Source organism: Pogona vitticeps, chromosome 4 (genome assembly GCF_051106095.1).
Source record: "Pogona vitticeps strain Pit_001003342236 chromosome 4, PviZW2.1, whole genome shotgun sequence".
Classification (NCBI taxonomy): Eukaryota; Metazoa; Chordata; class Lepidosauria; order Squamata; family Agamidae; genus Pogona; species Pogona vitticeps.
In genome coordinates, this window is record NC_135786.1 from 63,649,403 (window position 1) to 63,671,574 (window position 22,172).

General features: G+C 40.9%; 1 protein-coding gene and 2 long non-coding RNA genes across 7 annotated transcripts in view; 2 read left to right on the forward strand and 1 right to left on the reverse strand.

Moving 5' to 3' along the window:
- PIK3R3 (phosphoinositide-3-kinase regulatory subunit 3) overlaps positions 1-22,172 on the reverse strand; it is a 363,941-nt gene that overhangs the window by 254,876 nt on the left and 86,893 nt on the right. For all 3 annotated transcript variants that reach the window (XM_072997577.2, XM_020783361.3, XM_072997578.2), the window contains one exon: positions 2,424-2,555. In XM_072997577.2, the coding sequence (XP_072853678.2) occupies positions 2,424-2,555 (132 nt within the window). The remainder of the gene's footprint in view (positions 1-2,423; positions 2,556-22,172) is intronic.
- Positions 1-22,172, forward strand: part of LOC110073779 (uncharacterized) — a 281,110-nt gene that overhangs the window by 196,281 nt on the left and 62,657 nt on the right. Inside the window, exons 13-14 of one of the 2 annotated variants that reach the window (XR_013544886.1) lie at positions 6,068-6,244; positions 8,808-8,914. The exons of the other annotated variant lie outside the window; for it this stretch is intronic. This is a non-coding gene — a long non-coding RNA (uncharacterized LOC110073779). Of the gene's footprint in view, positions 1-6,067; positions 6,245-8,807; positions 8,915-22,172 lie in introns of those variants that run through there. 2 annotated transcript variants of the gene reach the window in all.
- Positions 11,695-15,063, forward strand: LOC144589033 (uncharacterized). Of its 2 annotated transcripts, none has more exons than XR_013544890.1 (3): positions 11,695-11,872; positions 12,239-12,526; positions 14,151-15,063. It is a non-coding gene; the product is annotated as an uncharacterized LOC144589033 (long non-coding RNA). The 2 variants fall into 2 exon arrangements; XR_013544889.1 differs by lacking the exon at positions 14,151-15,063 and adding an exon at positions 12,958-13,652.

Genomic DNA, 22,172 nt, shown 5'->3' on the forward strand with positions numbered 1-22,172 from the left:
GAAAGATATCTAAAGGGGTTAGGGAGTTAATTTATTAAATACCATATTTTTTGCACCATAAGATGCACTTTTTCCCCACAAAACAGGGGGGTGGAAAGTCTGTGCGTCTTATGGAGCGAAGAAAACAGATTATAGTTTCCTGTTTTCTTCTCCTAAAAAATTGGTGCGTCTTATGGAATGGTGCGTCTTATGGAGCCAAAAATACGGGTAAGTATTTAAGGCTTCAGAACCACCGCCAGTCATTGAAATCACAATATGAAACTGACTGATGAGTACTGAAGTGGATATGAAGCTTGAGGCAGAAGCAGGGCCAGAGATTGGGCAATTATTCCTAGCAATTTTTCACCTCTCCCAGCCTCCCTTTGCCCAGTATTTCAACTCCCAGAACTGTCTAGCCAGCATGGCCAGTGAGTATGCTGGCTGTGGGATTCTGGGAGTTGTAGTTTGAAAGTAACTTTTGCAAGCCCAGAAAAGGAGTTGCATGTCCAGCATTTCAAGTAATAGCAAGCTCTTGCCATTTATGCACCCACCCCAACACTTGCCATGGGAGGAAGGCAGGTAAAGAAAGGGCAGTTTCTTTGCTTTAAAATCAGACAGTCAGGGTGCAACTAAACAGCAAGGGAAATGTGAATTCACTTGCACTTACATGCTTTGAAGTCACACTAAGGAATCTGGGTCTATTCAGTGTAAGTGGCCACACAGGGAAAAAGCCTTGTCTGCACCTTGTTTGCCATTCTGTTGAAGCCCTGTAGAAAGTACAGCTCAAAGGAACTGCCTAGTAAGCTATAACAAGGGCATCTTCTTGTTGTTTCCTTCTCTCATTAGCTTTGTCTGTCTGCCTCTGTGTGTGCATGTATGTGTTTAGATGCCCTAGCGCATCAGCAATGTCACCAAGTTGTTTAGAATAAATAAATAAATAAATAAATAAATAAATAAATAAATAAATAAATAAATAAATAAATAAATAAATAAATAAATAAAAGTCTTTCTGGTTTTGCAAGCCATTTATAAGCTTTAAAACATGTTCGGCTGAGAGAGAGTTTGCTCATCTTTAGCTGTTAAAACATTTTCCAAGAGAAGCTCTGATTCAGTTGATGGGCATTGATTCCAATTCCTAAGTGTGTCCTGATGTGGGGGTTTTCTGTGACTTTTCTGAATTGTTTCAAGTGATCACATGTCTGAACTGATGCAAACTGATGTGATGTTAAAAAAAGTAGAAGCTCCAGTGGCAGAGGAAATTGAAATGTATAGATTTGAGGTGGGAGGACTCTGGGCTGATTTGCTTTTCTCTTTCTGATGTATGATCTTTGGAAAACATTCAAATAACTCTGGTGAGATTAAATCAAATGGATACTAATTATTCTAAGTTGTGTTAGAGAGGATGTCACAAAATAGGTATTTATTTTCATATGTGGTGGGAATGTGAGAATATATTGAAATTTTGGCAATTGGTTTTCAAGGAAATAAATTAAATAACTGAGTTAAATTTAGAGGTATGCCCTAAAATCAAATTTGATAAGGAGGAATGAAACTGGATAACTAAAGAATTAATTTCAAATTTATTAACAATGGCAAGATTAATGGTAGCTAGGAACTGGAAAACAAAGTATTATTTTACATTAAATGAATGGTATAAAGAGGTTTGGGATATAGCTATTAATGATATTTTAACATGTAATATTAAAGAAAGGAACTCTTAGAAATAGATGGGATAGGCCAGAAATAGATGAGAAGATGGCTTCACAGTTTGAATCAGAGCTACCCTAAAAAAATAATAGAACCCTGATTATCTTCCCGTGTTTTTGTGCAATTCCGCAAGTCCCAAATTTGCTTTTATTTGGTGATTAGGCATCAGGAAGTACCCTGATTTGTTGGCATATTATTGCACAAATAGCTTTGATGCCATCTGTTGCTGTATGCCTCTCAGGGGTTCTGAAGATCCTGCTCTCTTGTACTAGAAGATTTCCTGCAGGAATTTCAAGCCTTTGGATAATATAGTCTTCCTCTTGAACTACTGTGCCACTGCCAGACCTTTTTAGAGCCAAGTGGCTTCAGAGCCAAACCAATGCCTCCAGAACTGGGATATTTACTTTGCAGCTTGCCTCCCTTGATGCACTGCACAGCCCTAATATTTGTTAGAGCCACATTAGCAAGAGCCTTTCTGAACCAATTTCCAGTACATCTTGAAACACACATGCATACGCCAGCAAAACCCATTGAAATTTGTGCAGCAAAACTTACTGAAACATTCATAATCATGAGACCAGCATTAGACCACAACCACTTTCAAAAGAAAATAGGGTTGAGTCAGATGTCTTTAGTCATGCAATCTTTGCCAAGGTTTCCTGAAAAGTGATAATGCAGCAGAACCCAGGAAGGTCAATCCTTTAAAGTGTGGTAGAGAGCAAAGAATGGCCATTTACCTTGAACTATGAAGAGTAACTCATTGTATATTGCTGGGTGAATCACAGGGCAAGGTAGTTCCTTCAAGTAGCACTTGAGCATTTCAGCTAATGTCTGCCCATCAAATGAGTCCAAATCAACTGTTGCAAGGTCTGCAAGAAAGAAAAAAGAAGGAGGTTATGTGCAGAAACCCATAGTGCCTCTTTCTTTTGGGTTAGGGAGGATATCAAGCTCTTCTTCGAGGATGCCATTGCTTATATTGAAGAGCCTAATTGAAGAAGGATTATTAAACTGGTAAAGAGTTACCATCCAACATAGGAAGTGTGCCTTTGCCACCCTAATTCCATCTATTTTGAAACTATTCACCCCAGATCTGGCTGCTTTTTTGGGATGTTCACATCCCAAGAGTTGAAAGATCCCAACTGTACTGAAAAATGTGGAAGATTTCTAATATGTACTCTATGACTGGTGCTGACAGTGCAGCCAGGGCTCACAAGGTTGATCACCCAGGAGTGTCCGATTAGCAGAGACTATGACACTGGATAGCACAGTGGTTTTAGGTATCTGGCTGTGGAGCCAGAGGTTGGTAGTTCAGTTCTCCACTGTGCTTCCAAAGAAGAAGAACCAGCCTGTGTGGTCATGGGCAAGCTGCACAGTCCCAGGACAACCCCAGAAGAAGGGAAAGATAAACTACTTCTGTGTATTCTCTACCTAGAAAACCCTGGAAAGGGTTGCTATAGTCAGAACTGACTTGACCATGGGTGCGTGCATGCGTGCACATATATCACATCTTCTACTGCATCCCTCCGCCTCCCATGTTCCCTGAGCTTTGCTGCAGTCCTCACTGTGGCTAAGAGAGAAATGGACTGTCAAAAAACAATGTATTGTGGCAAGTAATCCTTGTTGTACTGCAAAGCATTTGAGAGTGGTTTGCTCTTGAAGAAGAAATTAAGATCCATTCATTTTGAAAAAGACTTGTTCTTCATTTGTTGTCATAAACTGATCCAGCTGCTTGAATTTTGGACTCTGCAGACTCTAATGATGTAGTTTCAAATTACTGCCATACCCCCACCGATGACATCTGAAAAAACAATGCTAAAAGAAAAACCCTTTCCAATATACCATACATTTAGATAAAGGAATAGAAGTGTCATCCTTAGAGATGGGCATGAATTGCAGTTTGGGAGTCTGCCCAGTTTGGTGCAACACCCCCACAGGTTTTTTGTGGGCTCTGCACGCTCCCCTCCTCTGCCTCCTCTGCAGACTCGCCTATTCCCCAAACAAAGCACACTTCCCTTCCTGCCTCCTCAGTGTGACTGTCCACTTACCAATTGCAGCACACACTTCCCTCCTCCATCTCCTCCAAAGGCCGCCCACTCAAAGGCAGTGCTGCGGGCCTCCCTGCCCCACCTCCTTGACTGAGTGGGTAGCTATCAGAGGAGATGGAGGAGGGAAGTGTTCATTGAGATGAACGAGTGGTCAGTCGCACTCAGGAGGTGGGGAGGGAAGGCACTTCAGCTAGGGGATGGGCAACTGTGCAGAGGAGGTAGGAGAGAAGAGTGAACTGTGCCCATGGAACACCTGTGTAGGTGCCACACCAAACTGGGCCGAACCAACAAACTGTGGTTTGTGCCCATCTCTAGTTATCCTAATATAGTTTCATTCTGCAGAAAAAAGAAGAGGTTCTTGAAAGAGACCAATTATCTAGATCCATTTCAATCTGTTTCAGGTGTGATTATGGGATAGAGACTGCTTTGGTAGCCTTGGTGGATGACCTACACTGGGAACTGGACAGGGAGAATGTATTCCCTATTGGTTCTTCTGGGCCTCTCAATGGCTTTTGATACAATCAGTCATGTATTCTTCTGGTCTGTTTCTCTGGGATGGGATTTGGAGGCACTGTTTTAAATGCCACTGCTTCTTGGAGGGGAGAAGTCAGATGGTGATACTGAGGACTCCTGTTCAACATGCTAGCCATTGGCCTGTGGTGTCTCTCAGTGCTCTGTCTGTTCCCAGTGCTATTTAACATCTACACGAACCTGCAGGGAGAGGTTGCCTAGAGTTTGGAGGTCAGCGTCATCACTATGCAGATGACACCCAACTCTATCTCTACTTTCTATCTAAATCTGAGGAAGCTGTTTCAGTTCTAAATTGTTGCCTACTGTCAATAACATTTAGAGACCAAATTGCTAACATGCTGTGGATTATGGAGAAAGCCAGAGAGTTCCAGATAAACATCTACTCCTGCTTCGTTGACTACGCAAAAGCCTTTGACTGTGTGGACCACAACAAACTATGGCAAGTCCTTAAATGGGAGTGCCTGACCACCTTATCTATCTCCTGAGAAATCTATATGTGGGACAGGAAGCAAGTTAGAACTGGATATGGAACAACGGATTGGTTCAAAATTGGGAAAGGAGTACGACAAGGCTGTATATTGTCACCCTGCTTATTTAACTTATATGCAGAATACATCATGCGGAAGGCTGGACTGGAGGAATCCCAAGCCGGAATTAAGATTGTCGGAAGAAATATCAGCAACCTCATATATGCAGGTGATATCACTCTGATGGCAGAAAGTGAGGAGGAATTAAAGAACCTCTTAATGAGAGTGAAAGAGGGGAGTGTAAAAAATGGCCTGAAGCTCAATATCAAGAAAACTAAGATCATGGCCACTGGTCCCACCACCTCCTGGCAAATAGAAGGGGAAGATATGGAGGCAGTGACAGATTTCACTTTCTTGGGCTAGATGATCACTGCAGATGGTGACAGCAGCCACAAAATTAAAAGATGCCTGCTTCTGGGGAGGAAAGTGATGACAAATCTGGACAGCATCTTAAGCAGAGACATCACCTTGCCAACAAAGGTCCGCATAGTCAAAGCTATGGTTTTTCTAGTAGCGATGTATGGAAGTGAGAGCCGGACCATAAAGAAGGCTGACTGCCGAAGAATTGATGCTTTTGAATTGTGGTGCTGGAGGAGACTCTTGAGAGTCCCCTGTACTGCAAGGAGAGCAAATCTATCAATTCTGACGGAAATCAACTCTGAGTGCTCACTGGAAGGACAGATCCTGAAGCTGAGGCTCCAATACTTAGGCCATTTCATGAGAAGACTCCCTGGAAAAGACCTTGATGTTAGGAAAGTGTGAAGGCAAGAGGAGAAGGCGATGACAGAGGACACGGTGTTTGGACTGTGTCATCAAAGCGACCAACATGAATTTGACTCAACTCTGGGAGGCAGTGGAAGACAGGAGGGCCCGGTGTGCTCTGGTCCTGGGGTCACAAAGAGTCAGACACGACTTAACAACTAAAGAACAACAACTGTTAGTACAGACTGGATGAGGGTGAATAAACTGAATCCAGAGAAGATAGAGGGGCTCCTGGTCAGTCAAAAGGCAAATCAGGGAATACAACTTGTGTTGGATGAAGTTCTATTCCCCCAGAATACACAGATGTATAGTTTAGGGATGCTCCTGGATTCATCCCTGAGCCTGGATGTCCAGATGTTGGTGGTCGCCAGGAGCCCAATTTGCTCAGTTAAAATTAGTGTTCCAGCTGTGCCCATTCCTGGATATGTCTGGTCTGGCCATAGTGACACATGCCTTAGTTACATCCTGGTTAGACTGCTATAATGCACTCTCTCTCTACCATTCTTCCTGCTCTAGGTCCTGCAGAAGGAAGCAGCACATAGAATGGGCTGAAGCAGTAGTTCTCAACCTTTGGTCTGACTGGGATTCTGGAAGTTGAAGTCCAACATATCTTGAGGGTGAAAGATTGAGAATATCTTGTCTAGAAGGCCTGTGAAAAAACAAATTTACCAGTTCTCCCTCTTTTTATATAAGGTACATCCGAGACATCTAATGTAAAGTCAGTACTGCAGTAGGCTATGGACAAATTGTTATTTACAGAGCTTTTTTTAAACTTAAGATGCTAGGTTGCAAATTTATGGTATCAATATTTTTCACACCATCCTCATGATGCAAGGTTTGTCTTGATTTGTGCAGCAACTTTTCTTAGGACTTCCCATAATTTTTCCTCATTCTTGAAAGCAAGGTTTTTTTTTAGTTTCATGTTTTTCCTGGACAGGGAGAGCAGAGTTTAGCGCTATAACACTTTTCACTGAATGTATTTGCCACAAGAACTTTCCACTCAAAATCTTGTCAAAGCACAAACAACAGAATACAGCACAAAAGCGTCAGCAGAGAAGCTTTAGCAGGGAAGTGGATTTCTTGAATTTGTGTTAAAATATTTGTTAGAGACCTTCTACAGAGAAGCATCTTTCTCGGAGAAAAGTGGGCTTGTCTGGACACAAATCCTGATCAATATGCATTACTCTTACATCAAGTGGGAAGAAGTTGTGGGGTGGGAGTAGGAATGATCCATCTAGAAGAGCCATAAATTTATTTATTTACTTAAAATATTTTTACCCCACCTTTCTTCCTAAAAAGGACCCCAGGCAGCTTACCCGAGAGACAATATTTAATGCTGAAAATGAGTATAAATAGGCAGTTTACATCATTAAAAGTCAATATTAAACCTAAAGCAATAAGTATAGAAATATTAGAAAAGAACAAATGCCACTGGTAAGCGCAAGCAGTACTAAAAACCCAGTCAGTGCAGTAATGCATAACAGTCCATTTAAAAGTCACACTCCTGTAGCCAGTCACTGAAGGAAAGTCTGCTTGAAGAAAAAGGCCTTTGCCTGCTTGCAGAAAGGCAGCAAAGATGAGGCCAGTCTGGCCTCCTGTGGCAGGGAGTTCCAAAGTCTTGGAGAAGCAACATTCATTTTAAGAACAAAATAATCCCGCAATGTATACTCTAGAACTAGCTAACTATGTGTCATGATTTTGGAGCTATGATGGGTACATATACACAGATACAGAAAGATGCAAACACTTCATTAGTGTTATCAGTGAAGGGTGATGTTCCATTTGGGAAGGCACAGAAGCTTCCAGAATGTGTCATATAACTGACCGAAGCAGCACGCAGAATTATAAAAGACATATAACTACACCAATTTCTTATTTTTATCCTCCTCCTTACACAACTTAATTTTTAATATATAGTCATTCGTAGTTCCAGAAGCCTAATTGTCATTAACCATCATATAAGGAAATCTCTTTATGTATCCATTACTGAAAACAGAAGGGGGGTATTTTTAATATAACAAAATTTATGATGAGCGATTTTAAGGTCATATATTTAAAAGAGATTACATCAACAAAAGACTGTCTCTTTTCCCTTAGAAAGGAACCTATAATTTGCCTAAAAATAAGAACTGACAATTAGAAATGGCAAGTGACCACAAACCATAGGGACACCTAATTATATTCCCTGTGTCCTACATGTCACCCTTTGGAAAAGAGGGGTGTGACGCAAAACTCAGCCTCAAGGCCACCAGTCTGTGTGTCAAAGCAATTACAAACTGCACATACAGAGGGATATCCAACCCTAGTGGTCAGTTGGACTGTGGATGGGTCTCCCAATTCAAATTGAGAGGCAAATTTGGGGCTTCAGAATAGATCCCTTATCAGAGCATGTTGTGACCCATTTGATTTGCTTTATGCCCTGGATCTGGATTGATTTGTAAGTGACCATTCAGCTTACTTTGGGAAAACCAAAATGGCTAAAATGTTTTTGCACTCATTTATGTGAAATTTGTGAAACATTATAGAGATAAACCTGCCAAATGTCAATATTCTAGTAGTGGGTGTGTGCACTCTGAACTAATAAATAATTGCATGTCTTTAAGTCCACCAGCATATGGTGACCTTTTTCAGGTTTTTCTGGGGACGTCCTGTGGCTGTGCAGCTTGCCCAAGGCCACATAGGCTGGTTCTTCTCACAGGAGGCATAGTGGGAAATCAAACTCCCAACCTCTGGCTCTGCAGCCAGATACCTAAACAACTGAGCTATCCAGCCAGCTGTTCTGAACTAGTTACTTTTCAATTTTCTTTTTTATTCAAAAGGAAAGAAGGGAGGGAAGGGGAGAGGAAGGAAGGAAGGAAGGAAGGAAGGAAGGAAGGAGAATCAATTTCTGCCTCATCTAATTTGATATGTGATCTGGAAACAAATCAATTTGTAAATTTGCTTTGTTTGCCTCAGAACTCACTCTGGCCGTTCATCTTTGATCCCAAATTCATATAAATGCATCTGAATTAGACCAATTCAGTTAGTAATTTTTCTGACTCTTGGTGCTCAGTCCTAGCCAACCCTACAGACTTCTAGGGTTCTTCCACAAAATTACCCATTTACAAGGTGGGGCGGCGGGGGGGAGTGATACCTAGAACTACATTTTAACCATTGCACAGTGCTTGTATGAGAGAAATGTGTCTGCTGCTAAAGTTTAGCCCTGGGTTCTTATTTTTAAAAGCGTCCCTAATTCTGCTTTGAATTTTATCTGTAGAAATAATTCTCTTCCATTGAGAAACAGAGCTTTTGAAACTGGACCTCAAATGGCTAGCATCCTATAACTTCAGAATCATGTTTCTTTTCAACCATCTGGGAAGAAAGTTTAGTTTTGTTAGATTTTTTATTTCCTTCTGTTATTATTCTTTGGCATGTCATGGGTCACTGGCTCTTGATTATAAAGCTATTTCCCCATACAATAGCACTCCTATGCCTATGTATTTGAGCCCTCTTATACCCAACCATGTTTAAATTCTCTGTTGTGCTTACTTTTGTGGCAGTAGTGGCAATCAGATATCTTTGGGGTTTTTAATACGAGAACCTAGGTACTTCCCAATGCCTAAAAGGTAGCTAAAGTACCCCTAAATAAGGTTCCAGTGTAGCTGGTATCCTATTCAAAGCCCCGTTGCTGCATAGCTGCTAAGAAAGGAGAGAAGGATTTCTTGATAAAGCCAACTCCTAAACAGTTGGAATATTTTTGAGTGTTTGATCATTGCACACTATGTTTCTCATCTGCAATACATGCCTTACAAATCTCTCAATGTGATGCTTTGTCATAAAACATCCATTTTTTCAAATATACAAAGTGTAATATTGTTTATTTTACTTATGTCTTACCTTTCTCACAGCCATGGGACCCAAGATGGCTCACATCACAATATGATTTTTAAAAAAACAGTTGCAACAAAAAAAAAGTCAGTAAGTTATAATATTAAAATACAATTTAAAGGATTGTCGTATTAGAAAGAAGAGCTAATTAAAAAAAAACTATTGAATAACTATTGAAAAACTATTGGTACCTGAAGAAATGCAGTACTTTCCACAGTAGTATGTTCACTGAATAGTGTTTGCTGTGCAAAGCAGTACTGTATATTGTGCTAATGTCATGATGAGCATACACTGTTGACATAATGAGGGATGAACAACTGATGTTTTGAAACACACTGCATTGCTCACTGAAAAAATGCCCCAATGGGTCAGTGCAAAGAATAATGCCTGATAATAATAATGCCTCAGCACTAATGGGGGCAGTATGAAATAAATATTAAGGTTTATTTTTGTTCCTTAATAGAAAGCCATATGAGCCTAGGTGATTGTCCTTCTTGCAGCTTGAAATAGAAAGAGAAGTTGACAAGGAGAGGCAATCTAGTCTAAGCTCTACAGCCTCTCAGCATCTCTCTTGGGAAGCCTCAGCAGTCTGGGAGTAGGTTAGTGTGAATATACTAGCATGACTCTGCAGCAAATGTGTAAGCTTACAGTTTTGGTTCATCACAATCAGCAAATGAGTACCATTGGGTAATGACACTACCTCTTCTTTTAGCCGTGACTTCAGGATTAGTCTCATGAACTGCCACTAACCATTTGCTTGAATCCACTCTTCACAATACAGGAAGCATGTCCCATCTAGCTTTGGGGTCAACAGTGGAGCCAAGGGGATGTAGGAGTCAAAATGCAGGACTAAGATTTGAGAAACCCAGTTGTTCAAATTCCCATTCACTCAACCTAACCTACTGCATACAACTGCTGTGAAGATAAATTAGTAGATGGCAGACTGCCATACATACCAACCCAATCTCTTGGGAGCAGTATAAAACTAAATACATAAACTAATTGTGTTGATCACTATATATGTCAAGCAGAGGTGATCATGGCAGTCGCAATGAAAAGAAACAACAACCAACAGTAGGTTTTCAAATATGAAAGGCTGGACTAGGTATAGTTTGAGGAGACAGATGATCATTTATAGATGGGCACTGTTGCCTCCTCTGTGTGCCTATACACTGTCTCAGTTGCATCATTTCCTCCTTTCTACCACAGTGTACAACTGGCTTGATGGTGATGCTACTGTAAGCAGGTTCTGTGGGGGAGCAGAGCAGCAGGTAGAGCATGGAATATCATAAGCCTTGAAGAAGGGGTAAGGGTGAGAAAGAATTGACTGAGATTTCAGCAGAACTGAATCGCACTTGCTCAATATACTTCCCTCATTCATTATAACATACATTTGTTTGCTAACTGTAGCTATCTATCCTTGGCAAATAATCTCTTGCACTGTAAAATCAGTCACAGATATCCAGATCTACACAGTATCTACTCAGACCCATTAATTTCCATGGGGTTTGTGGGATAGAAGTAAGTAGGAGTGATGTGATTATACTTTTTGACCTCAGCAGTTGGAAGTGGGCTGGTGCTGAGACCCTTACCAGAACTAGAATGGGATTTTGAGACATAAGGTTCCCTTTGGATTGGAAAAAATTACAAGCTTTTGTCAAACTTTGCAAAGAATGATTTTTTAAAAAAGTTGGTAAGTGGAATTTAGGAAGTAAAATGAAGTATGAAACTTTATGTTGGAATTACCCAGACCTCTGGGTAGTGTGGGCGGCATATAAATTGAATAAATGAATAAATGAATAAATGAATAAATGAATGAATGAATAAATAAATAAATAAATAAATAAATAAATAAATAAATAAATAAATAAATAAATAAATAAATAAATAAATAAATAAATAAATAAATAAATAAATAAATAAATAAATAAATAAATAAAGTGAAGTTTCAAAAGGTCCATAGGCATCTGAGAATGGCTGTTGATGTGACTAGCTACAAATTAAGCAAGGAATGGATCCTGAGAATAAATGGGATGTGCCACATGAATTGAATTGAAATGAGATGGCTTATATATTCCTTTAGGGTTTTACAGTAAGGATAAAGAGAGCCCATCTCTATGCTCAGATAAAGGGCAAACAGATCAGGGCCAACAAACCAACTCTGGTAGCACGCTGCATACACAGAATTTCTTGTGAAACTTATGTTCTGGTCTTCCTGCCAACTATAGCATGTACACACCATGTCTCTTGTTTTGTTGTTTTATACTCACTCCCAGACTTCTGTATATTGCTTCTCGGAAAACAGCTGGAAACAAAGCCACTTTGCTTAATTTGTGACATACTTGGCCAGGATGGGCAATATCTCAAAGTGACTCTGCGACCAGTTTTCTCACAAGCCATCAAGTGCATAAAACCTGCCAAGAGTTGCTATTTTCCCAAGGGCATTGCAATGAGGTTTGTGGTCACTCTTGTGGTAACCTCTGACTATGAGATAGTGTCTCCTGTTGTTGGGTTAGAGGTTTCATTTCTAGAGATTCAGTGTGGGGTGTTCCCTCATTCTCATTCTCTCTCTCTCTCTCTCTCTCTCTCTCTCTCTCTCTCTCTCTCTCTCTCTCTCTCTCTCACACACACACACACACACACACACACACACACACACACACACACACACACACACACACACACACACACACCTTTTTTTCTGAAAGATGTATGTTGCCAAGTACTGAACTGCACTTGGGAAAATAAAAACCTGTATTTGCATTTGGAAACCTGCACTGGCATTTGGACCAACCTGCTGATTTTTTTTTCTCCCTTTAGTGTCAGCACATTTAACCAGCTACCTTCAGAATGGAACACTCGTGCTTTTGTCCAGATTTTAGACTGGAAGCCCTCAGGAGACATGAGCAAATTAGTTCTACAGCCAGAAGACTCTATTTACACTAGAGTCAGGGTGTGCTGCTGTCCTCAGCCTTCCTCTGACCCCACCACTTCCCTGTACTTTCCACACTGGCCATCCAGCTTGTTAAAGGCCAACCAAACAGTCAGTCTCAAGGAAGTGGAAAGGCTCCTTTCTAAATACATCCAGCACCGATCAAAGAGACTGGGGTAAGAACCATAAGCACCAGATGATTTTGTTCATTCTCCTCCTTTGAGAAGACAAACAGAACTAGAAGGGAGGAAGGTAGTGCAGAGCTAAAGCCCTCTGGAGTGCAAAAACATATTTACAAGTACATTTAAAAAAAAGATGTACCTTTAAAGGAGGGTGGGCAAAATGCACCCCACAGGCTGCATGTGTGCTCCCTTAGAATTCTCCTCTTTCTCCTCTTCTTCTTCTTAAACCCCAGGAACAGTCAAAATTATAAAAACGTTGAGCGGTATTATATAATACATACAAGTTTTAACCAAAAACCTAAGTATCTGTTAAATATTGACACAGTATGTACGCTGTTCCTAATATTCCTGTTTTTTGTAGCTCTGATGGTGTGATTGGACATTCACAGATGAGATGTGACACAGTTTCATCTTTTTCTTGGCAGAGTCAACATTTTCTGCTAGCACTAACTCCTTGGATCTTAGCTTTCATTATGTTGGTTTGGAGTGCTTGTTCCTGTGCGGCAAAGATCAAACCTTTGGTTTCTTTCTTAAGAGTTCCCAGTTTTAGCCATGCCCATATTGAATTATGATCATGCTTTCCATAAATATTGTCCAGGTGTTGTCCATATACTGGTTTATTTCTCCAGCTGTTTAATTTATTTTCAAATTATTGTTTCCTATATTGAGCCTTGTTTCTGTTTTTTTCAAAATATTCTCCATTTTCACTGCCTTAAGTAATTTTTCTCTGCTTGTATTGATATAATTTGGGCTTCTTTTTTCCTCCTCTACTACCCTTCTGTATTTGTAGTAATCAACGGGCTCCGATTTTTCATGGTAAATATAATCTGTCCACATCGCTTTTTGGATGTAGTTTATGATGCATATTCATTAGTTTCTGTGTTTTTTGATCCAATTCTTTTAATTCATTTTGAGTCCAATTTATTATTCCAATTGGGTATCTAATTACTGGAATGGCCCATGTGTTTATGGCTTTCATTGTCTCTCCCCATTTAATTTTGATTTTGGTGGAAAATACAATTAAAGCCATAAACACATGGGCCATTTCAGTAATCATAACCATAATCAGGACATTTTATAAGGTGAGCTTTTGTCTTCTAGGCTGACCTTTGTTCTCCCAGATTGCATGTTCTGATGAGGTGGGGTTTTAGCTTTAAATGAGTGCTAGTAGAAGTGCACGCCTAATGGCGTGCAAAATTCTCTAGTTCTATTTTTGACTCTAATCTGGTAAATAGCAAAGCCAAATAGCATTGCATAAACTTGGGGGGCAGGAAAGAATTTGGAGTAGAATCAGACTTCCGCACTATTGGGGAGCAGGCTGGGTAGGTGGGGCTCATCAGCCTTGGAACGCAGCCTATCTAGGCGAAGGAAAACTCTGATTTCAAACCTCCACTGCCTTGTGGGTATATCCACTGATGGAAAAGGCTTCAGGAGTTAACCTAGAGGCAAAATCCAGAGCTGGTGTCCCAGAGGCAGTTCATGACATTCTGGCAACTCCTGCAACGTCACTAGAACCAGTTGTATTGGCTCTTGCCTTTCAATTGGACTATTTCAGCAATATAGAGAGAGGGTATTTGCTGCTTGGGTAACAGCCTATCCTCTATGTTATTTTACCCAGGCTTTGTGCTCTGGAGAAGACACTGGTCCTGTCATCTCCTGGCAAATAGAAGGGGAAGATATGGAGGCAGTAACAGATTTTACTTTCTTGGCCTCCATGATCACTGCAGATGGTGACAGCAGCCACAAAATTAAAAGATGCCTACTTCTGGGGAGGAAAGTGATGACAAATCTAGACAGCATCTTAAAAAGCAGAGACATCACCTTGCCGACAAAGGTCCGCATAGTCAAAGCTATGGTTTTTCCAGTAGTGATGTATGGAAGTGAGAGCCGGACCATAAAGAAGGCTGACTTCCGAAGAATTGATGCTTTTGAATTGTGGTGCTGGAGGAGACTCTTAAGAGTCCCTTGTACTGCAAGGAGAGCAAATCTATCAATTCTGAAGGAAATCAACTCTGAGTGCTCACTGGAAGGACAGATCCTGAAGCTGAGGCTCCAGAACTTTTGCCATCTCATGAGAAGAGAAGACTCCCTGGAAAAGACCCTGATGTGGGAAAATATGAGGGCAAGAGGAGAAGGGGACGACAGAGGACGAGATGGCTGGACAGTGTCACCGAAGCTACCAACATGAATTTGACCAAACTCTGGGAGGCAGTGGAAGACAGGAGGGCCTGGTGTGCTCTGGTCCCTGGGGTCACGAAGAGTTGCACACGACTTAACAACTAAACAACAACAACGACAACAAAGTCATGACGAGTCAAATGCAAGCTGGGGAAATATATCTTAGTTCAGGTGTCAGATTAGATGTGCAGACTGGAAAAGTTGCTTTTTTGCACTACCACACCCAGAAACTTTGAGACAGCACCAGTCATCCTTGTTGGAGGTTTCTAGGAACTATTATTCAAAAATTAATATATTTAAGATCTGCAGATTTGAATTGAGTGATCCCTTTCAACTGCAGAATTGCTTCCCCAGTCCCCAGGCAGTGAAAGTAACAGCATTAATTTAGAAGCAGCCCAAGATGGCATTATGTCGGCTTGCTTCGTTTGCGCCTCTCTGCTTGTTTGTCTTACAGGGTATTTATATATTTCCATTTCTTTCAGGAGTTCAAGACATTGTTCTGTAATCAACCCTCCATGAGATGGGTTAGGCCCAAATTTTCTCAATGAACTTCAATGCTGAGTTTGTACCCCAGCTTTAGATGGATAGTAAGACTCCCAGACAAACACCAGCCTTCTGGTTACATGCACTAGTTTCTTGAATCAAACCCTTACGATGGAGTTTTGTACTAGGACCACCACCCAATTAACAATACTGAAGATAGGTCAGACTCAGTACATATTCAATAAATGAATTAAATATCAGATGTGCTCAATTCTCTTCTATTCAAACCAATGGGACTTAAAAGTGCTTACATTTTTGGTGGAATCTGGATTGCACCTAAAATATATAATGAACAAGGCTGTTACCTACCAGATGTCAAAAAGCCTGATCCTATCATGTGGCAAGACATTCAGGTTTGATAAGACACAGTGGCCAATCCTGGCTCCTTCACATGTCGACAATATGTACATGGCTAAAAGCCCACATTTGCAACATGTTCTCATTAGTTCTTTCGGTGTCGGCTTACAAATTTTACAAGTGCATATTGGAATGCACTGCTTGGGATTTTCATACCCTGCAGAAGAATCTGAGTGCCACTAGATACAAAGGATATTGTCTGTTTACAACATTAAAGCTCTGTAAAACTCTGGGGAACAGGTGCTACAGGTCCACAAGGGCCCTATATGTAAAGTTTTGCTGTTCCAAATTTCCATGGGCTTCCTATTTGCTGTATTCACAACAGGATACACCATCTACTTCTAAATAACCTTTTAAAGATTTCATTATTTGATTCAGAGTTGTGTTTTTGTTTTCCCTTTAAAACTCCAGGAAAGAAAGAAAGAAAACAAGTCCTGTTATTTTTCTGTTAATCCCCCTTGTTGTATATCACTCTTGTGGGAATAGAACAAGCACCTTTAATTATGGGATCTCTGGTTTTCTTTGTCTCTGGACAAAAATGAGAGAAGGAAGAAATGTTGCTTTTTTTTTTTAATGCCGTGTACAGTAATTTTGACCAGGTCCCCTGATGTGGAAATAATCAGAGGCTATTATTTATCTTTTCCCCCTGGGTAGTCATTTTGTGTATAATTTCCCAATTTCTCCTCTGAATTTACAACTGAAACAACCACAGATTCACCAAGTTACAAGCAACACAACTATCTAAACCAAACATTTTTTTCAAAGAATACCAGTAACATAGGTTTCTATTTTAACATTATATTCATTCTTTCTTTATTACATTTATATCCCACTCACCTAGTGGAGAGTTACTACTTTGGGTGGCTAAACTTCACCGAAAGTGTTCCAGCTCTGGTCAGAAAGACAGCAAGCTGTATAGAAACGAGCTATGGGAATCTTTCCACTGGGGGGCCATCTTTTAGCTGCTGTGCTTTGTGTAAAGTGAAGCGGTAACTTTCACCTTTGTCCTTTAGCTTCCCAAAGTATGACTCTTCTTTTGAAATCTGAGTGCTTAGAATAATTTTTTTTCATGTTGGTGTTATTAAATATAAAGACTTATTTATTAATTTCCTGCTACTCTCAGCATCCTATACCACTTATAAATATATCAGTATTTTGAATTCACAGTAATATATCTCCTTTGGGAATATGCCTGACTTAAATATGTACAGTTTAATTGCAGAAGTGGCTTCTTTTTAAAGGAGGCAGCAGCTAACAATAAGAAAATGTATAACAATCTCAATTATTATAAAATGATTCTGCCATTTTTTTCCCTTTTAAAAGGCAGAAATTGGCAATACCTTCGTCCACTGAGGGATGGTTGTGCCCTGCCTATGACTAAGGCTCTACAAGCATAATTAAGTCAACAACAGCCATATGGCTCAGATGGCGGTGATGGCCCTTGCTGGAGATCTAAAGAGGGAAAAAATGGGTATGGAGTGAAGTACATAGATGCAGAGCATACATTTAAGGTCTCAGAGGTAACAAACACAGAGATATAAAAATTCCACAGAAGTGCTGATGGGGGAAAACAGTACCTTTTCAAATTTGTCATCCAATAGTGCTCACACACAGAAGGCATAGCCATCCATTTCGCACCCATGAGAGATACACATTCAAAAGCTGATCAGAGGAGGGAAGAAGGTTTTTTTAAAAATAGCTCACACCACTGATCCCCCAAATCAGCCACTAAGATCCATCTTAAATGCTGATACTGAGAATCATGGGACTTGACCATCTTTCTTCCAGCCCATCAGTTCTGTGATTCTATTCTGTGTGCTCCACTCTCTGCCACAGAAAGAAACTTTGTGTGGTCAGGGTTGGGTGTGCGTGCACTTAGTTCTCAAGTTATTTAGACTCAAGCTGGTCTGACCAGATGGATATATGGACTGCATAGTTCTTCTCTTCTCCCTAGAGATCTTGATCCAGTCCCTGACCTTAAGGTTGTGTTTGGCAGTGATTCTGGTTTACAGCAAGCAAAAGACAAAAGGCAGTATTCATGCTTTGCCAATAAGAATGACCAATGAAGTCACTCTGGTACAGAAAGTGTTTTGTTCTGCTGACCTCTGTACTCATGTGACTTTGAAATCGGGTGACCTGACGGTGCCCTGAGATCAGTGTTGCTAGGGGCCAGATGTAGACAGACAGAATAATGAGTCACACTTTCATCTGAAACTGTGACATCTAGGCTCAGAAGTTAAAATAATGGGAATGCCCTGTGAGATCATGTTTCTACAAAGTATCTTTGAGGACTGCTCTCTGCTCTCATTTCTTTGAAATGCTATTAGGTTGCACAATGATTTTCCTACCATCACTTTAGTGAACCCTTTTAACCTTTTGCTAGACATGTCTTCCGGCAAGGATGCTCCACAACACAATATGGATGAGGAATTGCCAGATCCTATAGATCCTGAACCCACAGAGATCCAGGACACCAAATGCCCAGGCAGTGGCGTCTTTGTGCCTGAATCTGGACCCTTGAGGGCTCCAGAGTCTGAACCTACAGATGAAGGTGACTCTGGGATCAAGTTAGAGGAGGCTGGACTCTCTCATAGCCAGTATAGATTTTCAGGTTGAAGGCATAATCCTGGATAGATACTTCCAGACAAAATGCTTGGTTGTAGGGAGTTAATCTCTGCAGGTTTCCTGATAAACCTTTATGGGATCTCCTTGAGGGAAAGCATTTCTTTCCCTGAAGACCAAAAAGCAAAATCTTCCAGCCAAGCTCTGCTACCAGCTTGTCAATGTCTGCAGCAAAGATCAAAATGAGGTTTCAGGAATCCAGGTATATATGGCCTTGGAGTTCAAAACGAAGCAGGGCAAAGGCTAATAGAGTTTTGTCAAGAGAACAAGCTGGTCATCACAAACATTCTTTTTCGACAACACAAGAGGTGACTCTACACATGGAAATCATCAGGTGAACAATAGCGAAATCAGATTGATTATATTCTTTGCAGCCAGAGGTGGAGAAGCTCTATATAGTCAGCAAAAACAAGATTTGGAGCTGATAGCGGCTCCGATTATCTGTTTCTCATAGTAAAATCCAAGCTTAAACTGGAGAGAGTAGGAGAAACCACTGGGCTAGTCAGGTATAATCTAAACCAAATCCCTTATGAATACACAGTGGAAGTGAAGAACAGATTTAAGGAACTCGATTTGGTGGACAGAGTGTCTGATGAACTATGGATAGAGGCTCGTAACATTGTACAGGAGGCAGCAACAAAAACCATCCCAAAGAAAAGGAAATGGAAGCAAGCAAAGTGGCTGTCCAACGAGACCTTACAAATAGCAGAGAAGAGAAGGGAAACAAAATAAAAGGGAGAAAGGGAAAGTTACAGAAAGTTACAGTGGCCAGAGGACTGGAAAAGATCAGTCTACATCCCAATCCCAAAGAAGGGCAGTGCCAAAGAATGCTCCAACTACAGTACAATTGCACTCATTTCACACGCTAGCAAGGTTATGCTCAAAATCCTCCAAGGTTGGCTTCAGCAGTATGTGCACCAAGAACTCCCAGAAGCACCAGCTGGATTTCGAAGGAGCAGAGTAACTTGAGAGCAAATTGCTAACATGCGCTGGATTATGGAGAAAACCAGAGAGTTCCAGAAAAACATCTACTTCTGCTTCATTGACTACGCAAAAGCCTTTGACTGTGTCGACCACAACAAACTATGGCAAGTTCTTAAAGAAAAGGGAGTGCCTGACCACCTTATCTATCTCCTGAGAAACCTATACATGGGACAGGAAGCAACAGTTAAACTGGATATGGAACAACTGATTGGTTCAAAATTCAGAAAAGAGTACTACAAGGCTGTATATTGTCCCCTTGCTTATTTAACTTAGAAACAGAATACATCATGCAAAAGGCCGAACTGGAGGAATCCCAAGCTGGAATTAAGATTTCCGGAAGAAATATCAACAACCTCCGATATGTAGATGATACCACTCTGATGGCAGAAAGTGAGGAGGAATTAAAGATCCTCTTAATGAGGATGAAAGAGGTGAGCACAAAAAAACAATCTGAAGCTCAACATCAAAACTAAGATCATGGCCACTGGTCCCATCACCTCCTGGCAAATAGAAGGGGAAGATGTGGAGGCAGTGACAGATTTTTTTCTTTCTTGGGCTCCATGGTCACTGCAGATGGTGACAGCAGCCACGAAGACTCCCTGGAAAAGACCTTGATGTTGGGAAAGTGTGAAGGCAAGTGGAGAAGGGGATGACAGAGGACGACATGGGTGGACAGAGCAACTGAAGCTACCAACATGAATTTGACCAAACTCTGTGAGGCAGTGGAAGACAGGAGGGCCTGGCATGCTCTGGTCCATGGGGTCACAAAGAGTCGGACACAACTAAACGACTAAACAACAACATATATAAACTGTGTTTTTGCTGAAAATAATGACTTTTCTGGTTCCAACTCTTCCCTGCATGTATCCTGATACTTGTTGCTGACTCACCTATGATTATTTGAGTTGATTATGCTTCTTCAATAGTCCCTGTTTATTTTCAGTGAGTACTGTCCTCACTTAGTTTTTGGACTGCTCTGGTCTTGGGCTTTGTCTCTCCCCCACAAAATCCATGTGACCCTCTGGTAAGGCTTTTTAAGAGCTTTGCTTCTACTTATTGCTACATGTTCCCAAGCTAGCAAAAACTTTGCTTCAGGTTCAGCACATGTGGGAACAGGACACACCCAGTCATCTGTGAGAATTACGGAAGACCTTCTTGATCTGGTTGCAAGGTGATATACTTGTGATTATGCACATCACAGTGGATCTTCACATATTCACATCTAGTAGAAGAATCTTATTTGGGAACCACAGCTCAGCATATGCTTTGGATGTGCAATGTTCTTGATTCAATTCCTGGTTTCTACAGTTGAAATTTGTAAGCAACAGTACTTCCTCCCTCCCTCCCTCCCTCCCTCCCTCTCTCTCTCTCCCGGTTTGATACTCTGGGGAACCAATGTTGGAATGAACAATACTAGAGGCTTTACAGACAGTCTGATCTCACAGATGGCAGTTTTCAATGGTCTACACAATTTGGATCACAATTCCCAGGATCAACCAGCTAGCCTGACCAGTGACCATGCTGGCTGAAGGATTTTGTTACTGGGAAAAAAAACTTTTCCAAGCCCTGCTAAGTTCTTAAACAATTAGAATGCCATTCTAAACAAAAATGTACTGAAGAAAAGGAACAGAAGGAGGTGGGCATTCCTCTGCTGAAGGAAATTCCCATTGCAATGACATTTGTCATTTTCAAAGCTACAGCTCATTGTATTTCTAAAGGGGTTTTTAAATCCCAGCGGTGACTCTAGGTCACGACAGTTTAATAAGAGCAGGCAGCCCAAGAGAGACTTTCAAAGAGAAGAACTTTTTATCTACTGGGATCTTCAGAAGCAGGAGCAAGAGAATTCCCCATCAGCCTGAGAAATGTCAGAACTAATCAGAAGGCAAATGCTATCAGACAGCAACGTGAACCATTCCAGCTAAATATGAAGTGGACGGACAATTCTCTTTCAGGGAGGAATACTTCTGAATCCGGAGACACAGCGTAGTTGTCCCCCACCCCTTCTGCCCCCTACATAGCAACCTAATCGGCTAGCAGTCACAAGGACAGAGGAAAATGGCATGATGGCTCCTCATCCAGCATGTCAGCAGAGAATTCGCCACTGGGTCCTGGCTTTAATGAGGATTGACTATATGGGGTGAAACAGCAGCAATCTGCTTCTGAACAAGGTAAAGTTGCTCATAATTGGTCCAGGCCTCAGGCTATTAGCCCTGGGGACCCCCTCCCTTAACTAATTGGATCATTTGCATATTTCTTCATAACAAGGCTTTGGGGGGGAAGGATTTCAAAGGCAGAGACTTGAAATGTAGAAAAAGAAAAATACCACTCATATTTTGTTTTCATTGTAGAGCAAGGCCTCTCGCATACAATCACATTTTCAAGCAGCAGCATATACAGTTATTCTGTTCAGAAAGGAGGAGTCAATGCGAATTTCATGCTCACCTGTGCTTGTGAGATGCTGCATCATTAGCCATAAATCTACCACCAAGAGCTACTTTCAATATTATGTACTGCCTATACAGAGAGCACCTCCACACAGGAACATGTATGAAATACAAATGTAGATTGCTGACATATCACAATCATGCATATACTTATTTTACAGTATGTTCACATATGACAAAACACACTTCTCAATTAAGTACTCACTCTGAACAATGAAAACTGCCTGAAAACTGTTTGTGAAGGATTACAGGCTGATCCAAGTCTTTTTGCAACCTAAGGCAAAGAAGATGGGCTCTTTTCTCATTACATTAATAGAAGGTGATTGGATGAAGTACTGAACCTTTAGCCCTGGTGGGCAGAGTAAGCCTATGCTATTTTGATTCCTGATGTGAAAACCAGGTAGTGTCACTTCCTATTCTTTGTACAACCCCCTCCCCAAATGAACTGGTAGTTGAATTCTTCTTTAATAATGGGGGGGGGCAGTGATCATCTTCCACCATTCTTCAAGGTA